Source organism: Sceloporus undulatus, chromosome 1 (genome assembly GCF_019175285.1).
Source record: "Sceloporus undulatus isolate JIND9_A2432 ecotype Alabama chromosome 1, SceUnd_v1.1, whole genome shotgun sequence".
Lineage (NCBI taxonomy): Eukaryota > Metazoa > Chordata > Lepidosauria > Squamata > Phrynosomatidae > Sceloporus > Sceloporus undulatus.
This window is the reverse complement of record NC_056522.1, coordinates 180,000,260-180,018,291: the sequence shown is the minus strand read 5'-3', so window position 1 is coordinate 180,018,291 and position 18,032 is coordinate 180,000,260. Positions and strand designations below refer to the sequence as shown.

The 18,032-nt window shown below is 41.9% G+C and overlaps 1 protein-coding gene across 1 annotated transcript in view; it reads left to right on the top strand.

Annotated features, from left to right (window-relative positions):
- Nucleotides 1-18,032, top strand: part of PCSK2 (proprotein convertase subtilisin/kexin type 2) — a 136,010-nt gene that overhangs the window by 84,329 nt on the left and 33,649 nt on the right. Inside the window, exon 6 of the mRNA XM_042446790.1 lies at nt 16,514-16,590. Coding sequence (XP_042302724.1) covers nt 16,514-16,590 — 77 coding nt within the window. The remainder of the gene's footprint in view (nt 1-16,513; nt 16,591-18,032) is intronic.

The window sequence follows — 18,032 nt, the reverse complement described above, 5'->3', positions numbered from 1 at the left end:
AAATTACAATTTATTATTTTTCTGGCTATTCCTTTATAGGAAGCTAAGACTATGAAAATTGGGGTATGTGCCAAGCAATATCAGAGAGCTGCCAAGTTATAAAAAAGGAAGAACACACAAACTAGGAGAAGCTGCAGAAGTTTGCTTTTGTCTAAAAGCACAGGGAAAGACAAGGCTCCATCTCTCATCTCCTTGCCTCTCCTCCCCCAGAGTTATTTGAGTGCAAACTACTTTTGTACTTTGAACTTAGTTTGCAGTAACTGAAGAAAGCTGAAGACAAAATGAGAAACTGAGAGAAGGAGAGAAAGCCAGAACTTTTTAAAAGCAGATGCAAAAATGGGACAGCAGACTATTAATTGGGACTATCTTTGTTAAATCAGGAGTATTTCACGCTTGAAGCACAACTCTCATTTTAATAAAAACATGTGGGTTCTGTAACACAGATGTATTTTTGTATGATTTTTAACACCTTTGTTCGATGAAGAAGCCAGTGGAACTACAAAAGATTACAACATGTAGTTGGTGCATTTTTGTTGGCCTAAAGAACGGCATCACTGTTTCATGGATTTGGGATGTTGTTGTTACCTCTGGTTATGTTCTCCACATACAGACACGTGGCTCATCTTCCTGTCTTCCTGATTCTCCTTCAAACTCCATCCCTCTGTTGATTGTAGTTTTACTCCTGAGGCCTAGCTATACTGTCACACCTACACTCCTTTCCATTTGTTTTATACCAAGCACTACCCAAATTTCATTTTATATTCTTCAAAACAGCATTTTGGGAGGCTAGTGGAGAGAGAGGTTTGCAAATCAGCCCTGAGCTTGCATGAAAATGTTTGTGATATCAGCCTAAGGGCTTGGCTACATGGACCAAATAAAGCGGTCTTGACCACATTTTCACAGCAGGCTGTTCAGATGACATATGGGATGATTTGGACCAATTCCAGGCCTTTCCAGCACCTCAAGGGTTTAATCCAAAGAGGGGGGAAAGTGTGGATTTACTCTGGATTTAAACAGTAAATCCAGATGTTTACTCATGTGTGTGAACAATGCTCCATAGCAACATTAGTGTGAGGTCAGGGATGAGATTGGACTGCATGGGTTTGGCAAATCTGGTATGTGCTGCAGTATATGTGTTTTGAGATCAGCAGGCAGGGGTTGGATCGGGTACCCCCTCCCTTTTCTTTCCCCCTATCCAGGTGTTGCTTTCATACTTATTGCTCCCCACCCCAGTCCTCCTTCCCAATATCATTCGCTCATTCACTTGTGTGGAAATCTCGAATGTATGTATTGGGAGTGGGGAGGAGATCTCTGCACGAGCGAATGAGTGAATGGGTAGATATGCTGTCTAAAATTTATGATGTCAATAGGATTAGGAAATCACATTATATCTACTAATTTGGTAAATTAAAATTTTTCAATCTTGTGTACACCTCTCCCCTCCTCTCTTCCTCCTCTGCCATCATATTCTTTCTGAGGTCCCAGCAACTGCCTTGTTTCACCCATTCTTCTAACTCCCACAGACTTTATACAAATATAGAAGCATGTCCACAGTTCATGTATTTGTTCTAAATGAGTGTCAGTAAGTGTAGCCCATATTCAACACACTTCAAGAAAAGTCCTTGCTTTTGAAGGGATTGTAGTTTGCTCAGAGCCATAGACGAAGTCACCTCTTTCCATGGATTAATTAGAGGTTACCAAGGGAGTGTGGAAGCTCTAACATTTTGTGTCAATGGTGTTTGTTACCTGCTGGGTGCCTCTAATATGGTATTTCTGTAATAGCTTCAATTGCATAGATTCCATTGGCCTCTACAGAAATCTGAGGCTGTTCAGGACCATTTTAGATCCTGAGTTTCTGAACTAAAACCAGAGATCTAGGGATGCCCCATGATGATGTAATCAAATCTTATGCATTAAAAGCCAACCACAGTTGTTCACACTTTGTCATTCAAACACACACACACACACATACACACTGACAACATATATTTCCTGTTTGAAAGTTAAGACAGAAATCTTAGGAGCTGTTCCCAGATCAAGGTGAAATGAAGGAAATATTCCTTCTCACTATTTTAGGGAAAAGGGATAAGGAACATTTAATCTAGTCTGTTTGCTTCTAGTCAGAAGGTGGATGCATAGGAAAGTGGAGGGGGGGCATATGAACTGGAAGGGAAAGAAGAAGCTAACGAACTAAATCCATAGCTCCCTTCTTTGGGGAGTCTTTGTGAATTGCCATAGCAAATGAATTAAGTGTCACAAATTGTAGCAAACTGTGTTCTATTAGCTGAACTTGAGATTTGCACGCAGCACTTTTCTCTTTCCCAAAGCTGAACCAACCCAAACTAGAGAATTTAAATGCTCATCTCCTGCCTGGAGATGATCCACAAAAAATGGATACTAAAAGCCAGGCCCTGAACATAGGCAGTCCTAGGCTTAGACCTACCATAGCCATACAGATCCAGAGTACAGTAACTGCAGAGTGGGATACCATTGTACAGTGCACCCGCGTCATATGTGGGTGTGCCTTATGTGGCTTCCAGCGTATGCTGGAAGCTGCTCCGGAGAAAACCCTGGCATGTCCTGGAAGAAGTAATGGGACACATGCCGCACAGGCACGAGCCTTATTACTTTTAATGGGGCTCAAGCATATGCATTTTTCCATTACACGGGGGTGGGGGGTGGGTGGGATCCAGAACAGATCCCCACATAAGGGAAGGGCCCAGCATATATTCATGTTCCTTAAATCCAGAAAGGGCACAACATGGCCTTCAAGATGTTGTTTGCCCTCAACCTCCAGTGTTCCCTATCATTGCCTATGCTGTCTAATGCTGCTAGAACCTGCAATCTAACAACAGCTGGTGGGCCTTGATTTATGCAGCCCTGACTTAAATAATAATTCACCCTTAACAGTCACAATTTTGAGGATCTTGGAACATGAGTGTTTCTGAAACATCCTTGGTACAACTGAATCTTCTTGACAGTTTATAGTCCAGCTGACTGTCTTTTAATTAGACAAACCATCATCCTCTTAACTGAAGAAATATTTTAAGATATATGTTTTTGAAAGATGAGGGATGGAGATGGGGATGGGGGGGGAGAGAGAAAGAAGATATCTTTCAGCTGAACTGTGTATAGTACAGAAGAAACAATTCTTTCCCTACTCATAAAGTACCAAGTGAATCGCCATCATAGTTCTATAAGGTTTTGTAGTGTGAATACAGAGATGGCAGAATTGAGGGACATAACTACATGTTCCAAAACCTGGTGATTTCCCCCCTCTTTTTAATAGGGGACATGTTCTATGTCTCATTCTATTTGCAGTGTTAGGCTTGAGGCCAAGCACAGAGTGTCTAGAGATAGACTCATCCCAGAATAATGCAAGGCTTTTCATTTTCATTGGTGAATTAAGGCACGTAGGCATCACAAAGAGTCTTCCACAGTAGTGTCTGAGTAATTGTAAGCAAGAGCAGAGGTGTGCCAAATATGATTGCTTTAGACTGATGCTAGTATAGAGACTGAAGGAGGCACAAAGTTCCATTGACCTTGAAAAGGGTGAGTTGTTTTGATTAAGAGATGGAATTTTATGTGCAGCAAAAGAACTGTACTGAATTGTGCATATATTTATTGTTACATAGATTGCCTGATTCACATGAGCAATTTTTAAATTTGGGAAATGCAAGTGGGTGGTGTAGGGCAGGAGAGAAGAAAGGTTGTACAGTGGTACCCCGGGATACGAATTACCCAGCTTACGAATTTTTCGGGATACGAAAAAATCCCATAGGGATTTATTGTTTCGGCTTACGAAGGTTTTTTCGGGTTACGAAAAAACCCCGGCGCTGTTTTCAATGGAGCCGCGGCAGAGCCGCGGCTTTTTTTCCATTAGCGCCTATGGCAATTCGGGTTACGAAGGTTTTTCGGGTTACGAAATTAGCCGCGGAACGAATTAATTTCGTAACCCGAGGGAGCACTGTACTTGACTTTACATTAAGGCTTTACAATATAACTCAAGGCTAAATAGTGGTACTTAAAGGGGAGATAGAAAAAAATATCTCAAAAAGTGGAAAAAGACTCTGTTGTGAATTTGGGGCTTTGTGTAGTTGTTCAGCTTGCAGAGGCAAGAGCTGCAGTGGGGTGGGGTGGGGTGGGGTGGGGTGGGGTGAGAGGAAGATCCTACATGCATTCCCTGCTGCAAGCATCCCCATCTTGCCTGTTCTCATCCTTGCTATGTTGAACAACAGATTCTGAAGGGTGTTTCTATTTGAACATGATTAGAATGGTTGGACTGGATGGCCCTTGTGGTCTCTTCCAACTCTATGATTCTATGATTCTCCCCCATGATTAGGAACTTTGGTTTATCATAGACCCTCCCCCAGTCAGGTGGTGACTTCTGCTCAGATTCAAGCAAACATGAGCAGAAGACCTTTTCATATCCTGGTGATGGCCTTGGAAATTCAGAAAGAAGTATGGGAAAGCCAGGGTGTGTGCTGAGATTTGAGGCAGGGTTTGTCTATACCACCCTGTTAACCATTATCATGAGTGCCAGTTGAATCTGAGCATAAGAGCATGGGGTGCCCACTCATCTAAGACTAGTGGTCCAGCTGTGTGCCAACTTTATGAATTTTCACAGATGTGCCTTCAGATTTTGATGCCAATTTAACAGGGGGTTAGCACTTTCTGCTACAGTGAGTCAGGCTGTGGATGGATGGAGTCATGCTTGCCATGATTTAGCACATCTTTTCACATCTCCCCATGAGAAACCTTCTGTTGAGTGGGAAGAAAGGCACACGAAGCCAAGAGAAGAAAATTAGAAATGGCACAGATGAAATATTGTGCAGGATGGGTGACATTTAGAACTGGCCTTTCAAATTTCCTCTGGAAACAACACGTATACTTTGGAGGTGTGACAGGAGGTATAATGAGCTCTTCTAAATAAAGGTAGAAGGAGAAACTATTGATGTGAATGTGCTTTCAGTTATGAGATGTACAGTTTGTGCAGCCTGAGGATATGGACAGGATCTTTGGAGAGATGAGAGCATCACATGTAGACTCTTGTTCTTCCTGGCTAATTAAACAGGCCAGAGGAGGACTGGCTGAGTGGGTAAGGAAAGTGATTAATGCCTCCTGAAGGAGATTGTAGTAAGACTTCACCTAATAAAAACTTCCCTTGATCCTACCATACTGGGTAAACTATAGGCCAGTCTCCAACATTCAGATTTTGGGCAAGTTACTAGAGTTTTTAGTGGTTTCTTAACTCCAGGGGCTATTGGATGAGGTGGATTATCTAGATCCATTTTAGTCTGGTTTCAGGCCTGGTTATGGGATGGAGACAACCTTGGTCATCTTGATGGATGACCTATGCAGGAAACCGAACAGGGGAAGTATGTCCCTGTTGGTTAAGCTGGACCTATCATTGGCTTTCAGCACCATCAACCTTGGTATGCTGAGTCACCTCACTGGGATAAGACTTGCAGGAACTGGTCTACAGTGGATCCATTCTTTCTTGGAGGGGTGCTCTCAGAGGGTGTTTCTAGGGGATTCCTGCTTGATTTTTTGGTTATTGGCCCATGGAGTCCCTCAGGATTCAGTCTGCCCCCCTATGCTATTTAACATCTACCTGAAACCAGTGTGAGAGGTTGTCCTGAATTTTTGGGTCAGGTGATACCATAATGCGGCTATTGTTGTGTGCCTTCAAATCATTTCTGACTTACAATGACCCTGAGGTGAATCTATCGTGTAGTTTTCTTGGAAAGATTTGTTCAGTGTTGGTTTGACATTGCCTTCCATTGAGGCTGAGAGCATGTGATGCTCCCAAGGTCGCCCAGTAGGTTTTGTTGCTGAGCAGGGAATCAAACCCTGGTATCCAGAGTTGGATCCTATGCTAATGATGCCCAGCTTTATTATACCTTTTCATCCAGTTCCAAGGAAGCTGTTCCTATGCTAAATTGGTGCTTGGCATAATTTTTTGTGGATTTTTCAGGCTATGTGGCCATGTTCTAGAAAAGTTTTTTCCTTACGTTTCACCAGCATCTGTGGCTAGCATCTTCAGAGAATGTTGGCATGGAAGAGAGTTGGATACACACACACACACACACACACACACACACACACACAGTGTGTGACCCTGGGTAGGGAGGAGTGATTCCCATGTTAAATTGTGTATTGTTCTGTTGTTGATGACAGGGTCTCAGGGTGGGAAGATATGCAGATGATTAGTGTCTGCTGGTGATCATTGTCTGCTGGGAAAGCCCCTGACCCTGGGTAGTTTCTCATTTGCACTTGCTAAGTCCTGGTTTCGCTATTTTTCACGACTGGTAGCCAAACTTTGTTCACTTTAAGGGTTTCTCCTTTCTGGTTCAAATTATCCAGATGTTTATAGATTTCAATGGCTTCCCTGTGCATTCGGACCTGATAGTTGTTGGCATGGTCCAGAATTTCAGTGTTATCAAACAGTATTTTATGCCCAGGATGGCTTATAATGTGTTCTGCTACTGCTGCTTTTTCTGGATGACTCAGTTTGCAGTGTCTCTCGTGTTTCTTGATTCGTGTTTGTACACTGCGTTTGGTGGCCCCTATGTAGACTTGTCCACAGCTGCATGGTATGCGGTAAACTCCTGCAGCTGTGAGACGGCCTCTCTTGTCCTTTGCTGAGCACAGCATTTGTTAGATTTTCTTGGTTGTTTGTAAACCATTTGGAAGTTGTGTTTCCTCACCAGTTTCCCTATTCCGTCTGTGACTCCTTTGATTATGCTAAAAATACCTTCCCTTTGGGTGGTTGCTTGCTTCACTCCTCTGGGTTTTTCTGGGTCTGGCAGCCCTTCTGATGTCTGAGTTGGAATAACCATTAGCCTGTAGAGCCCTTCCAAGAAGTGGGGTTCACAGATCCGTTTTGCCCAGTCTACCAGTGTTTTAATTGTGCTTCTTTTTAGTCCTGGGTGATGGTTGGAGTTCTTGTGCAGGTATGTGTCCGTGTGTGTAGGTTTTCTGTACACACTGTGGCCCAAATGTTGGTTCAGTCTGCGGATGACTAGGACACCCAAAAATGGCAGAATGGGGGTGTGGCAAGTTAGGAACACAGTGACAGAGGCAAAGCAGAAGCAGTAGAGATGCCCCAAGAAGAGGGGGGACAGTGCAGCTTGGGGTTCCCATGCCCTGCTCCCTCGGGTGGCCACTTCATGACATTAACCTGAGGGAAGAAGGCGCATGCAAGAGGCAGGAAGAGAGGGGGGATGCTTGAGGTGAACATTAAGGTTTTTAGGAAATGGATTCACAGAATGGTAAAGAAAGGATAATGCATTCTTGATGGACAAACTGCATCTTCAGTTGCCTTGGGTATGGGCACTAGAACTATTTATTCACATGTATGTCCTACTAAGTTAGATGTGCATAAGAGAGGAATACTATTTACCTCTATAGTGTAATTTTTACCAGGGAGATCAAACAGGAGCCACAAGGTTGAGGATATAGAAAGATGTGGAAAGGGTTTGTGTTCAGAAGTTCCAAGGATTGTGTTCTGGGAGGACATACTTGCACACAGCTGCTCTACGCTATCTATGCATAGACAGATGGTGTTGGTTATCAGGAATGCCTTCTACTGTCTGTGGCTTGTATTTCCATATGCATTCTTGTCTAAAGCAAAATGGACTTTAATACAGTCACTCATATCTTGGTTGTATCCAAATATGTGGCTGAATTTAAAGATAGTTTGGAAGATTCTGCTAGTTCAGCTTGGCTGCTGAGGGGTAACTAGACAATCAGAAAATATAACACCAGTTCTGTATCAGTTGCAATGGCTGCCAATACTTTTCTGAAATCAGTTTAAAATGCTGGTGTATACTTCAAAGCTACCAATAGTTTAGGACTGGGTTATTTAAAGGACCACCTCCAACTGTATTAGCCTGCCTGGCCTATAGGATCAGCCATGGAGGCTCTGTTCAAGAGCCTACTAGTTAGTTCCATCAAGTTAGACAAGAGGCACATCAACTCTCTGCCTCACCCTATTGAATGATTGTTTTAGATTTGTATAGTGTATGCTGTGTTACTGGTTTTTATCTATTTTTATGATGTGTTTGTAACTGGTTTTAATTCTGTGTAAACCACTTTGATCTTTTGGAAAAGCGGTATATAAATAAAATTTATTATTGTTGTTATTATTATTATTTTGGATTGGTAACTCTTCAAAATTTTCAAGAGGGTAGCTTTGTAAATCTTTTACAGCAAAAATAATCTAGTATCCTTTCTTACTTACCCAAGTTAAAGAGTAACAAATTTTATTTGGCATTAGCTTTAATACTGTAATGGTTCAGTTGTAATTTAAACATAACGATAACTATAAAAAAATAGTATAATGACTGAAACATGGTGGAAGAAAATAAAATGGAATAGAGTCTCTTGGAACCCAAACATAGGCTCAGGTGGTCTCTCAGGGAGAAAGCTGTCTTTCAGATAACCTGCTCCTATACAATCTGTCTAACGATTTATAAACCAAGATTAGTAGCCTGAATCCAACTTGGTAACTATCTAACAATAATTATTTCTATTGTACTGTAGTTATTTTGTCTGGAGGACTGGAAGATGGCAGTTATTTCCGAGAAAGTGTCCTTTGAAGAGATATCTATTTTTATCTATCACCTATCTTTAATCTCTGTCCCTCTCTGTCCTAGATTCCTCCTTTCTCCCAGCACAAGAAGCATAGACCCATTTTAAAGATAGAGTACTATTAGAACGGAAAGCAGAGATACTGAGGACCCTGGAGTCTTTACTCCTCCACACTATTCAAGAAAGAACGGTTGGGAAGCAGCAGTTTGAACTGATGCAGATTCCTTAAGTTAGCAGCTCCTGATGCATACATTCCCATATGTGTGAAGGAAGAGAGACAGTAGTAGGAACCACAACATCAGGGTAGCTCATCATACCTCAATGTTCCTTGGGTATATGTGTGTGAGGAGGATATTAGGCTTTGGTGGACCAGTTTACAAAGTCCTGTAGGCTGAAGTTGGCCCAGGGAAAGAGGTTCTCCATGGCTGTTCTACAGTAAAACTGTTTGGCACAGAAACCATTTTTTCCATCTAAACCTGCAACTTGATAGAGCTTCAGCTATTAAGAAATTATTACAAATATTCTTCTTCTCTTCCAAAGGAACCTTTCATTCTGAACTGATCATTCAAATACAAGGCATAATATATTCCGTGGTTTGGTTTTCATCTCATGCTGCACACACACAAGCCAGTAATTTTGTCGGGTAAACCTTCTCCAAGATAAAAGACCTTCTGGAAGGAATAATGAAGCTATACCCCAGTGTGACAGAGATGTCTGTTTAAAAAATGATTGTGAGGAGAACAGCTGTGGATTTTGTGTTTACCAACGTTTGAAGAGAGGGAAAAATGAGTGAAGGAAGTATTTGTGAGAGACAAGCACTAAGAATCCTATCTATGCTTGTCTGCTCAGAGATAAAGGGACTTCAGTGGGAAGGAAGTGTGGGGAGGGCTGAAGACTGAAAGGAAAGATGCTGATTATCTATATCACAATGGTTGCACTGTACTCTACTCTGTTTCTCGGCATGTTTTATCTATTCTGAGAAGATATTTGATAGCTCTGCTGTCATATTAGATGACAGAAACTTTGGAGATTAGTGCACTCTCTTTTAATGCGACTTATCCCTCACAAGATGAAGGCACATGTATTTTTAAAACTGGTTTTATCACATTTGCCCATGGTCAGGCGAATGCATCCCATTTACAGCCCAGATGCCAGATGGGCTTGTCCTGCGTCTTTTCAAGAACAGGAAAATCCCATTCTTGAAAAGCTGCAGAATAAGCCTAACTGGCATCCGGGTTGCATCTGGGATGCATTAACCCTACCATGGGTGAATACGATAAAATCATTTAAAAAATAAATGCACCTTTATCCCATTGTGAGTAAGACATGATAAAAGAAAGTTAACTGATCTCCTTTCTCAGTTAAATTTATGAGAGTGTAGAGCAGCCTTCTCAAGATGTGTTGGACTACAACTCCCAGAACCTACAGCCAAAATAACTTCCTCATTGTCAGTTGTGTCCAACCAAAACATAGTGCAACATTCTCAAATCTTCCTCCTGTGAGTTTCTACTAGTGCACATCAACATGGTAGCAGGCTAAGAATACCATTTCCCCACATTATTGTGACTGTCACCATTTCATTAAATCACAATTCCTATATATCACTGAATCTAATGGTAATAGTTGTGATATAAACAACTAGCAAAATTAAAATTATACATTTAAATTACAGTATCATATGTACAAACAATATATATTTACATATACATAGTTTCATGAGATTAAAGTGAAAATTTGGTAAAAGATGATATTTTAATTTTTTAAAGAAAAATGAAAAGCTCAAGCTTTTGTAGACTTAAGTATACTTCCTCAAATGCATCTAGGAAGGAGACTTAAGTCTACAAAAGCTCATGCTGCCAACTTCTATTTTCCCCAGTTAGTTTCAAAGGTGCTACAAGACCTCTACATACATGTAAAAATATATGTATAGAAGGTTGTATAGCTTATAATGGGAAACATAATAAAAATAAGTAAATGCTAAAGACCATTTTCTCCAAATATTTCTTAGAGAAAGAAAATGTTGTCACTGTTACGTGCCTTTACATTAACTCTAATTTATGGCAACTCCATCATAGGGTGATGGGTTTTTGAGTGAGGAATGGCAGAGGGTTTTCTTGGCCAGGGAGATGTGCCGTTGCTCCTCTCTTAGTCTGAGAGAGTGTGATTTGCCCAAGGTCACTCTGGCCTGAAACAGATGAGCAAAAAGAGCTGCAGTTTTTTGTGGGGTTTTCAGGCTATGTGGCCATGTTCTAGCAGAGTTTCTTCCTGACATTTCACCAGCATCTGTGGCTGGCATCCACAGATGTTGGCGAAACATCAGGAAGAAACTCTGCTAGAACATGGCCACATAGTCCGAAAAACCCACAAAAAACTATGGATGCCAGCCATGAAAGCCTTCGACTTCAAAGTGCTGCCTTTGGGCCGATCTGGTCACATGGCATGCAGATGATGCTCATCTCCGGATCACCTGGAACACACACCAAGGCAGGCTAATGCAGCCCAAAGCCAGTCACAAAAAGAGTGGGGGGAAACTGCTTCTTGCTGGCAGTCCATTCCGGACCATGGTAGCAGCTGGTCTTGGGACCATGGCATCCAGTCACCATGGTCTCCCACTGATCGGGGGTCAATCATTAAGAGAGACAGAATTCCTTATTAAAATAGACATGATATGACATTCTTCCATTAGGGAAAACACTAACTGTATTGACATTAATAGAACTGACATATGACACATATGATTTTTACAGGTCAGTAGTATAAACTTCAGTGTGGAAATATAGCCAGGAACATAGACTGGGGCGACTAAGGTTCAAATCTACTTTAATCCATGAGTCTCACTGGTTAATCTTGGATTCAAGTGTTCACCCAGCTTTAGCCTCCTTGAAAGGGTAGGCTGCAAATGTGGCAAGGACATCATTTCTTTTGTGGTGTCTGCTCATTTCTTATTTGAATGACAGATGAGTTTTCTTTGCCTTCACAAGAGGAACTGAATGGTGCTTGAATCTGTTGCAGTAACCATTGTATCTGATTAATGTAATTCTGGAGCTTTCATTGACTCAGCTAATGATAGCAGGGATCCCATCAATTTACACATCCAGTAAATTGCTGTTGAAATGTTGGCTATGATCAGACCTATTAGTTTTGCTGAGAACATCTTATTGAGGAAATATAAATGAAAATGTGCTCTTGGAGGAGAGTAAATAATGTTAAATGAAAGGTTCTAGAGAATGTCATTGCTCTTCTTGGAATGCTTACCTGTGTTTTTCATTGGTTTAATGGGTTTCCTTTGATGACGTGGTAGGGATCACAGAGAATGAGAAGGGGTCCAATGTTATAACAGGCTGGAAAACTCAGTTAAGAACATAAGAAGAGCCATGCTGGATTAGATTGAAGGACTATATAGTTGAACATTTTTTTATACCATGGCCATCTAGGTGTCTATGGGAAGACCACTAGCAAGTCTGAGCTCTCAGGACAAGGCAAAGGCATAAATAAAGGTACAATGTATTCATTTTAGCAGCTGTGTGGTTGGGCAAACCAAACCTTTTTTCAGGAAATGCAATGAACCTGCATAACAAAATGCTGTAAACTTGCAAAGAAATCAACAGAAGGAACATTTTGTGATTAGAGTACCAAAGTGCTGGTTGCATGGAGAGTACTTAAAAATAAACCCCTTAATTTTTGCATTGGATTCTCATTTCTATTTTAGAAAGCCACTTATCAAGATTATTTAGGGCCACATTAAAAATCAAAGGTTAGTGGTTGGCTTTTGTATTTCAGCTCAAAACCCCTGCCCCCTCCCTTGTTTTGGAGTGTTTTTGTAAAATAACCAGTAATCAACTGTTCCAAGTCTTGTTAACTTCTGTGATTTGTGCTTCTAATTTCTCATGCGTGGTTCTGAAAATGATGGAAACACACTGAGTTAAACCATACATCAGGAGTAGGCATCTTGTGGCCCTCTAGATGTCCTTGGACTGCAGCTCCCATGATTCTTTACCTCTGGTTGTGCTGTGTAAGGGTGCTGGGAGTTTTAGTCTAGCAATATCTGGAAGTCATAAATTGCCATAAAGTTAAAATGCAGTAGATCTTGTTGTACTCTTCCTCGAGAGCTTCCCATTCACAGCTGCTACTATGATGTAGCTGCTACTATGATGTGTTTGTAGTGTTTAGTTTGAGATACCTTCTGCTGCATGCTGTGTTTCTTAAAAGGACAAAGGTGTTCTGGGCTCTTTTGGGAGAGAGGGCAAGTGGGTCCTGGGGTGGGGTACAGCCAACAATGTTTTGCCTTAGGTTGTTTGGGTAGTATGGGTTGAATGCTAGGACTCTTCCAACGGCACTAATATTTCTGTGCAAGATAGATGACCTCGGACATCAGTAGATGGTCTCCTAAACCCTGCAGGCCTGGGACACCCCACTTTAGAAACAGGTATATGAATAAAATATTGTAATAGATAATTTTTGGTAATAGATAATAACATTGTTAGAGAAAGGTTAGTGTAGTTTTCAGTATTATCAGCCCTACTTTATATAGCAAAGTACAATAGCATCCGAAATCTACAAAACAGGCCAGCCAAAATGCACAATATACATTGCAAACTTTTGAAGCTCCACTGGCTGCTTCATCAGGCAAGCATATTAAAAATCATACAAGAGAAGGGGGGGGGGGGGAGATTTTTGTTATGATTGTTTCCCTGAATGCAAAGGGTATGGAAGGTATTAATCCCCTTCTCCTTCTGGCCATGTGAGTACTGGAAGATTCTTAAAGTCCAGGAAATAACATTTGAATTCCATTATCAGGACAAAAAGCTACTGCCTTTGGGATCCAGTTTGTCTCAAATCCTTTGTGAGGCTACAAGCTCTTTTGTTAGACAGGGAGCACGAAATTTTTCAGGAAGCCTCCATGCTTTTGCTTCAGGAAAAGTTATAGGTGGTGTTACAGTAAAATATGCCAGTGCGGTCCCACCTTTTTAAAAAAATGTTTTATCATTGTTGGAGATAGAAACCTGAAATAATAAAGTCCCAGTTTGTTGGCTGTTTCTTTAGGATCCTCCTGCTGTGGCTAAAATGAGGTATCTTGACATTGACAAAAAATATCCAGGGGTAGCCATGTTGGCCATAGAGCAAAATTACAATAACATCCAAAATCCACAAAACAGTGATACCTTTATCAAGACAACCAAAACACGCTATATACATGTTGTGCATGTGTATTAGGTATCACTGTTTTATGGATTTTGGATGTCACTGTACTTTACTACATGACCAATGCAGCTCCCCCGGATATGTTATATGGTGAAGTTATCTTCACGGGATAATGCAATGTTCTGCAAATTGAACTTCGGGAGCAATCAAGCATTCAGAGTTAAACTTTGGAGCAGTGACCAAGGAACTTATTCTGTAGGGCAAGTAGTATAAGCAGGGCTGGCTTATCATTTTATGGGGAAAGTCAAGTGAAACACGTTTGATATCTACATACAGCCCCCCCCCCCCAGTAAGATGCTAAGAAGTAACTTAAGTGGCACACATTACCACCCAAAGAAAGGTGTAGGACAAGTTATGATTATGAACTCAGTGTCTAACGTGACTTATGAGCATCACTGTCAGTTATAGCGATATCATAGATAATGTCTTAAAAAGGAAAATTTTACTAGCTTTCAGATACACCTACCTAAAGAGTCACAAAGGCCCTTGGGATGGAAAAAAAAAACAGCAGGCACAGCATATCTTAAAATAGGTACCCTTGAAGATCTGTTGAAGAAACTTTTGTGTCAGACAAGAGTTTGGCCTTCAGCAAAATAAAGCCTGTTATTTATTAGAAAATGAGATTTCTGTGAATTAAGGATGGATTTAATTTCCTCTAGCCTCTTCAAAATCACTGCAATGAATAATGCATGGGCTTCTTTTAATTCCATATTCATTAGCTAGCAAAATCCAATGTATAAATTTAATTACCCACATTTGGTCATTTGTTTACTTTGTTGACTATGTTCATTAGAGCTATGGTGGAAAAGCAGCTGAGCTTATTCTTAGTGGACACTGTGGTATGTTTTAATTATTAGAGAAAGGTTTAGTTGTCTTTGACAAGCTTAGTTTTCAAGAGCACTGCAAGGGGAAATGAAACATCAGCATTTCCTCTGCCCCAGGCAAAGTTGAGTAGCAGTATATCTGAAAGGCAGCTGCTCTGTTTTGCACTCCATACATACAGCAGAATAATGCTGACTTCAGGAAGCGGTACAAAACAAAGCTTGTAGGGGAGGGACATTTTGGACCACAACTCCCAGCATCCCCTAGACAGCTGCTGGACACATAGTACAAAAAAACCCACCCTTCTCTCCAATCTTGGCTAATTATTTATACATCTTGTCCAGTGCTATGGGTAACGATTTACAGAAGCTCTCTGGGATAACCAGATTGAGGGCTGGAGAGGGCTCCACTTCCTTTAATGTTTGTGTAGACGAGAGAATTTCAGCAGGTGTTGCTTACCACACAACAAGGTAACAAGCAATACCTGCTGAAATTCCTGCCTCCGTACAACCATTAATGGGAGAGGAGCCTTCTCTTTTTCATTCTGGCAACCATAGACAGAGATATCCATGCCAACCTTTTTAATTAGATATGCAAAAAACTGAACCTGAGTCCTTTTGCTTACAAAGTGTGTGCTCTGCCACTAAGCTAGAGTCCTTGGGCAAATAAGTTAAACCACATTTTCTCCCATCAGAATCCATGTTGGATGGAACACAGTAAGAATTGTCTTCTCAAAACCTTTTGCCTTTATACATATCTGTTCTTACAAAGTGCATGCTGAGTGGAAACTACCGTAAATACTCAACTATAAGTTGACCTCGTGTATGAGTCGAGGGCAAGTTTTGGGGCCAAAATTATGGATTTTGATAAGACTCATGGTTAAGTTGTGAGTAAAGCGTAGGGGCATACAGCAAAGGGTTTAAAGAAAAGAAAACAATGTCAACGAACTTTAAAAATTCCAGCAGGCATAACTGTTTGTGCTCATTCTTAAGGATGGATGGATGAGAAAGTGGAGTGGGAGGGCTTTCAGGACAGATTATATTCTTGCCTTTCACCAGGGGATCATTCCTTTTTTAAAATATGAATTAAGATACAGTACTTACATTGACCCATGGATAAGTTGACTCAGGTTTTGGGGGTAAATTTTCTGACCTAATTTCTAGACTTATACATAGTAAATTGGGCATCTAGCATGAGTAGAATAGCAATCTGCTCTTCTTTGCAGTCTTGACCCAGATAGGACATGGCGTGATTGCAGTTTGTGCTGAAAAGGTAACAAAAGCGGGGTGGGGGAGAGTTCCAATGAATCGTGCATCTTACAGATGTAAGGCCTGAAAGCCAGATCGGGGGCAGAGGCTAGAACAAGGATTAACCACACCCATCTCTCACTCCCACCTGCACTACATACCTAAACCAGAGCTTGCAAACACCATGCATGAGCAATCTAGATAGGGTTTGTGATCTTTGGTATTCACAATACTGTCATGTCAGTCTTCTATAGCTTCTTGTTCCAAGTGAGAAAGAAGTGTGAATTGTCATTTGATGTTTCAGCCTACACTTAATGAGAAATCAGTTGTTTTATTCTTATGGCTTTGGGGATTAATCCTACCCCTATAGGAATAACTGGGACAACTGTAAACATGGCCTCTGCTGGGGCCACAGGTATACCAATATTCTGAAAGGACTCCATAAGCTTGCAGCTAGTTTCCATTAGTGTCCCCTGCAGCCATTGTGTTTTTACTTCCTCTGTGACCTGGTTCTTACAGAAAATCTCACAAGGGCTACATCATATTGAAGCAAACATGGCAAGTATACTTTTCTAGACTTGATGCATTGAAACTTCCTGAGTACATGCCTCCATCAGTATTAATTTTTTCATGTTTGTGTTTTCCAGAATGCACAAGCCAGCTATGATTTCAGCAGTAATGACCCATTTCCATACCCCCGCTATACAGATGATTGGTTTAACAGGTAAGGAGGATATCCAGCCATGCTGCTTGTCAGGAATTTGCAGTGACTGCCTAGCTCCATACTCTATCCAGAATTTTATCAATATGGAACAGCATGTCTTCTGTTGCAGAGACAGTGGAATAGTGGAGTGAGCATGCATGGAGTTAAAATGCTGGGACCTTTTGATTGTCAGGACTGAGGGCATTATCTGTCACTCTGCTTAAGGTTCATTTAGCTGCAGCCTTCAGAATAACAGGAGGAAGGGCCATTTCCTTGTTAGTCCAACTCCCATGACTTTAATACACACACACGCGCACGCACACACGCACACGCACAGCCAACAGTCATACAATTCCTTGTTAGTTTCATTCTCAAAGAAACAACAAGTAATTCTAGCATTTTTTTCTTGGAGCTGCATGAAAAACCATTTGTACTTCAGGACTTACTCTGTGCAGACTTCCCACAAAGGCGGCTGCCCGACTCTGCCGGGGGCCGGCTGCTACAAAGCACTCGGCGGTGCTGCGCGCCCCAGCATGCCTTACTGGGGTATGCTGGCTGGCTATTGGTTGGTGGGAGGGGAAGGAGGGACTTCTGCCTCCAGAGGGACGCTCTGGGAGGCTGAGAGTCCCTCTCAATGGTCGCCCTGGTCCTCCAGGGTGACCGATTAGCTGCCTACCCTGGGGGTGGGCCGACTCCCTCCCTGGCCCTGCCTGCCTTCTGGCCTATTTAAGCTACGTGGCACACGCGCTCAGCACCATTGCTGCTCGGCTCTCCCACCCTCCCTCCCTAGGGTGCCTGGCTCTTCATGTCAAAACTTGGGAGCGGCAGCATAGGTCCTGGATCTGGTGGGTCAACACGGGTTGCATAGCAATGGATCGGGAGTCCCTGCAGGACACGGGAGCGCTGAGGGCATGCGTTGTGGCCATTGCGGGGGCCATAGCATGACAGCGCCTCCTGGTGACTAGGGGCTTTAGGATACATGCAATCAGCCGGTTGCATGGATGAAGAGATGGCGTTCCCTTAGCCCCTAGCTCATCCTGATGCCTTGCTGTTCACTGACATGTTCCCTCATCATACAACAGCAGGTTGTACGATGCCCCAGATCCAGACCTCATGCTTTGAGCCAACCCTACTTTGGTTGCTGGTTTGCTTAATAAAGTTGTGGCCTTTCTTCCACATTTGGCTCCTGTTATTCTTGTGGTGCCGCCCTTCAAGGCAAGGCTTTTTTTGCCAGGGGAGAGGGGGCAGAGAATAGCATTTTCTGTGCAGGAAACAAAATGCTGTTTTCTGCACACAAAAGTCAAGTGTGAATTTTGTGCAGAGTAAATCCCACATTGTGAAGATTTGTGTCAGTCCAGGACTCTTCTCAACAGGATTTGCCACTACTTAAGAAACATATTTGTGATCATTTTTTAAAAAAAACTATATTTTTCTATCCCTAGTAACACCACTGCAATGAGGTC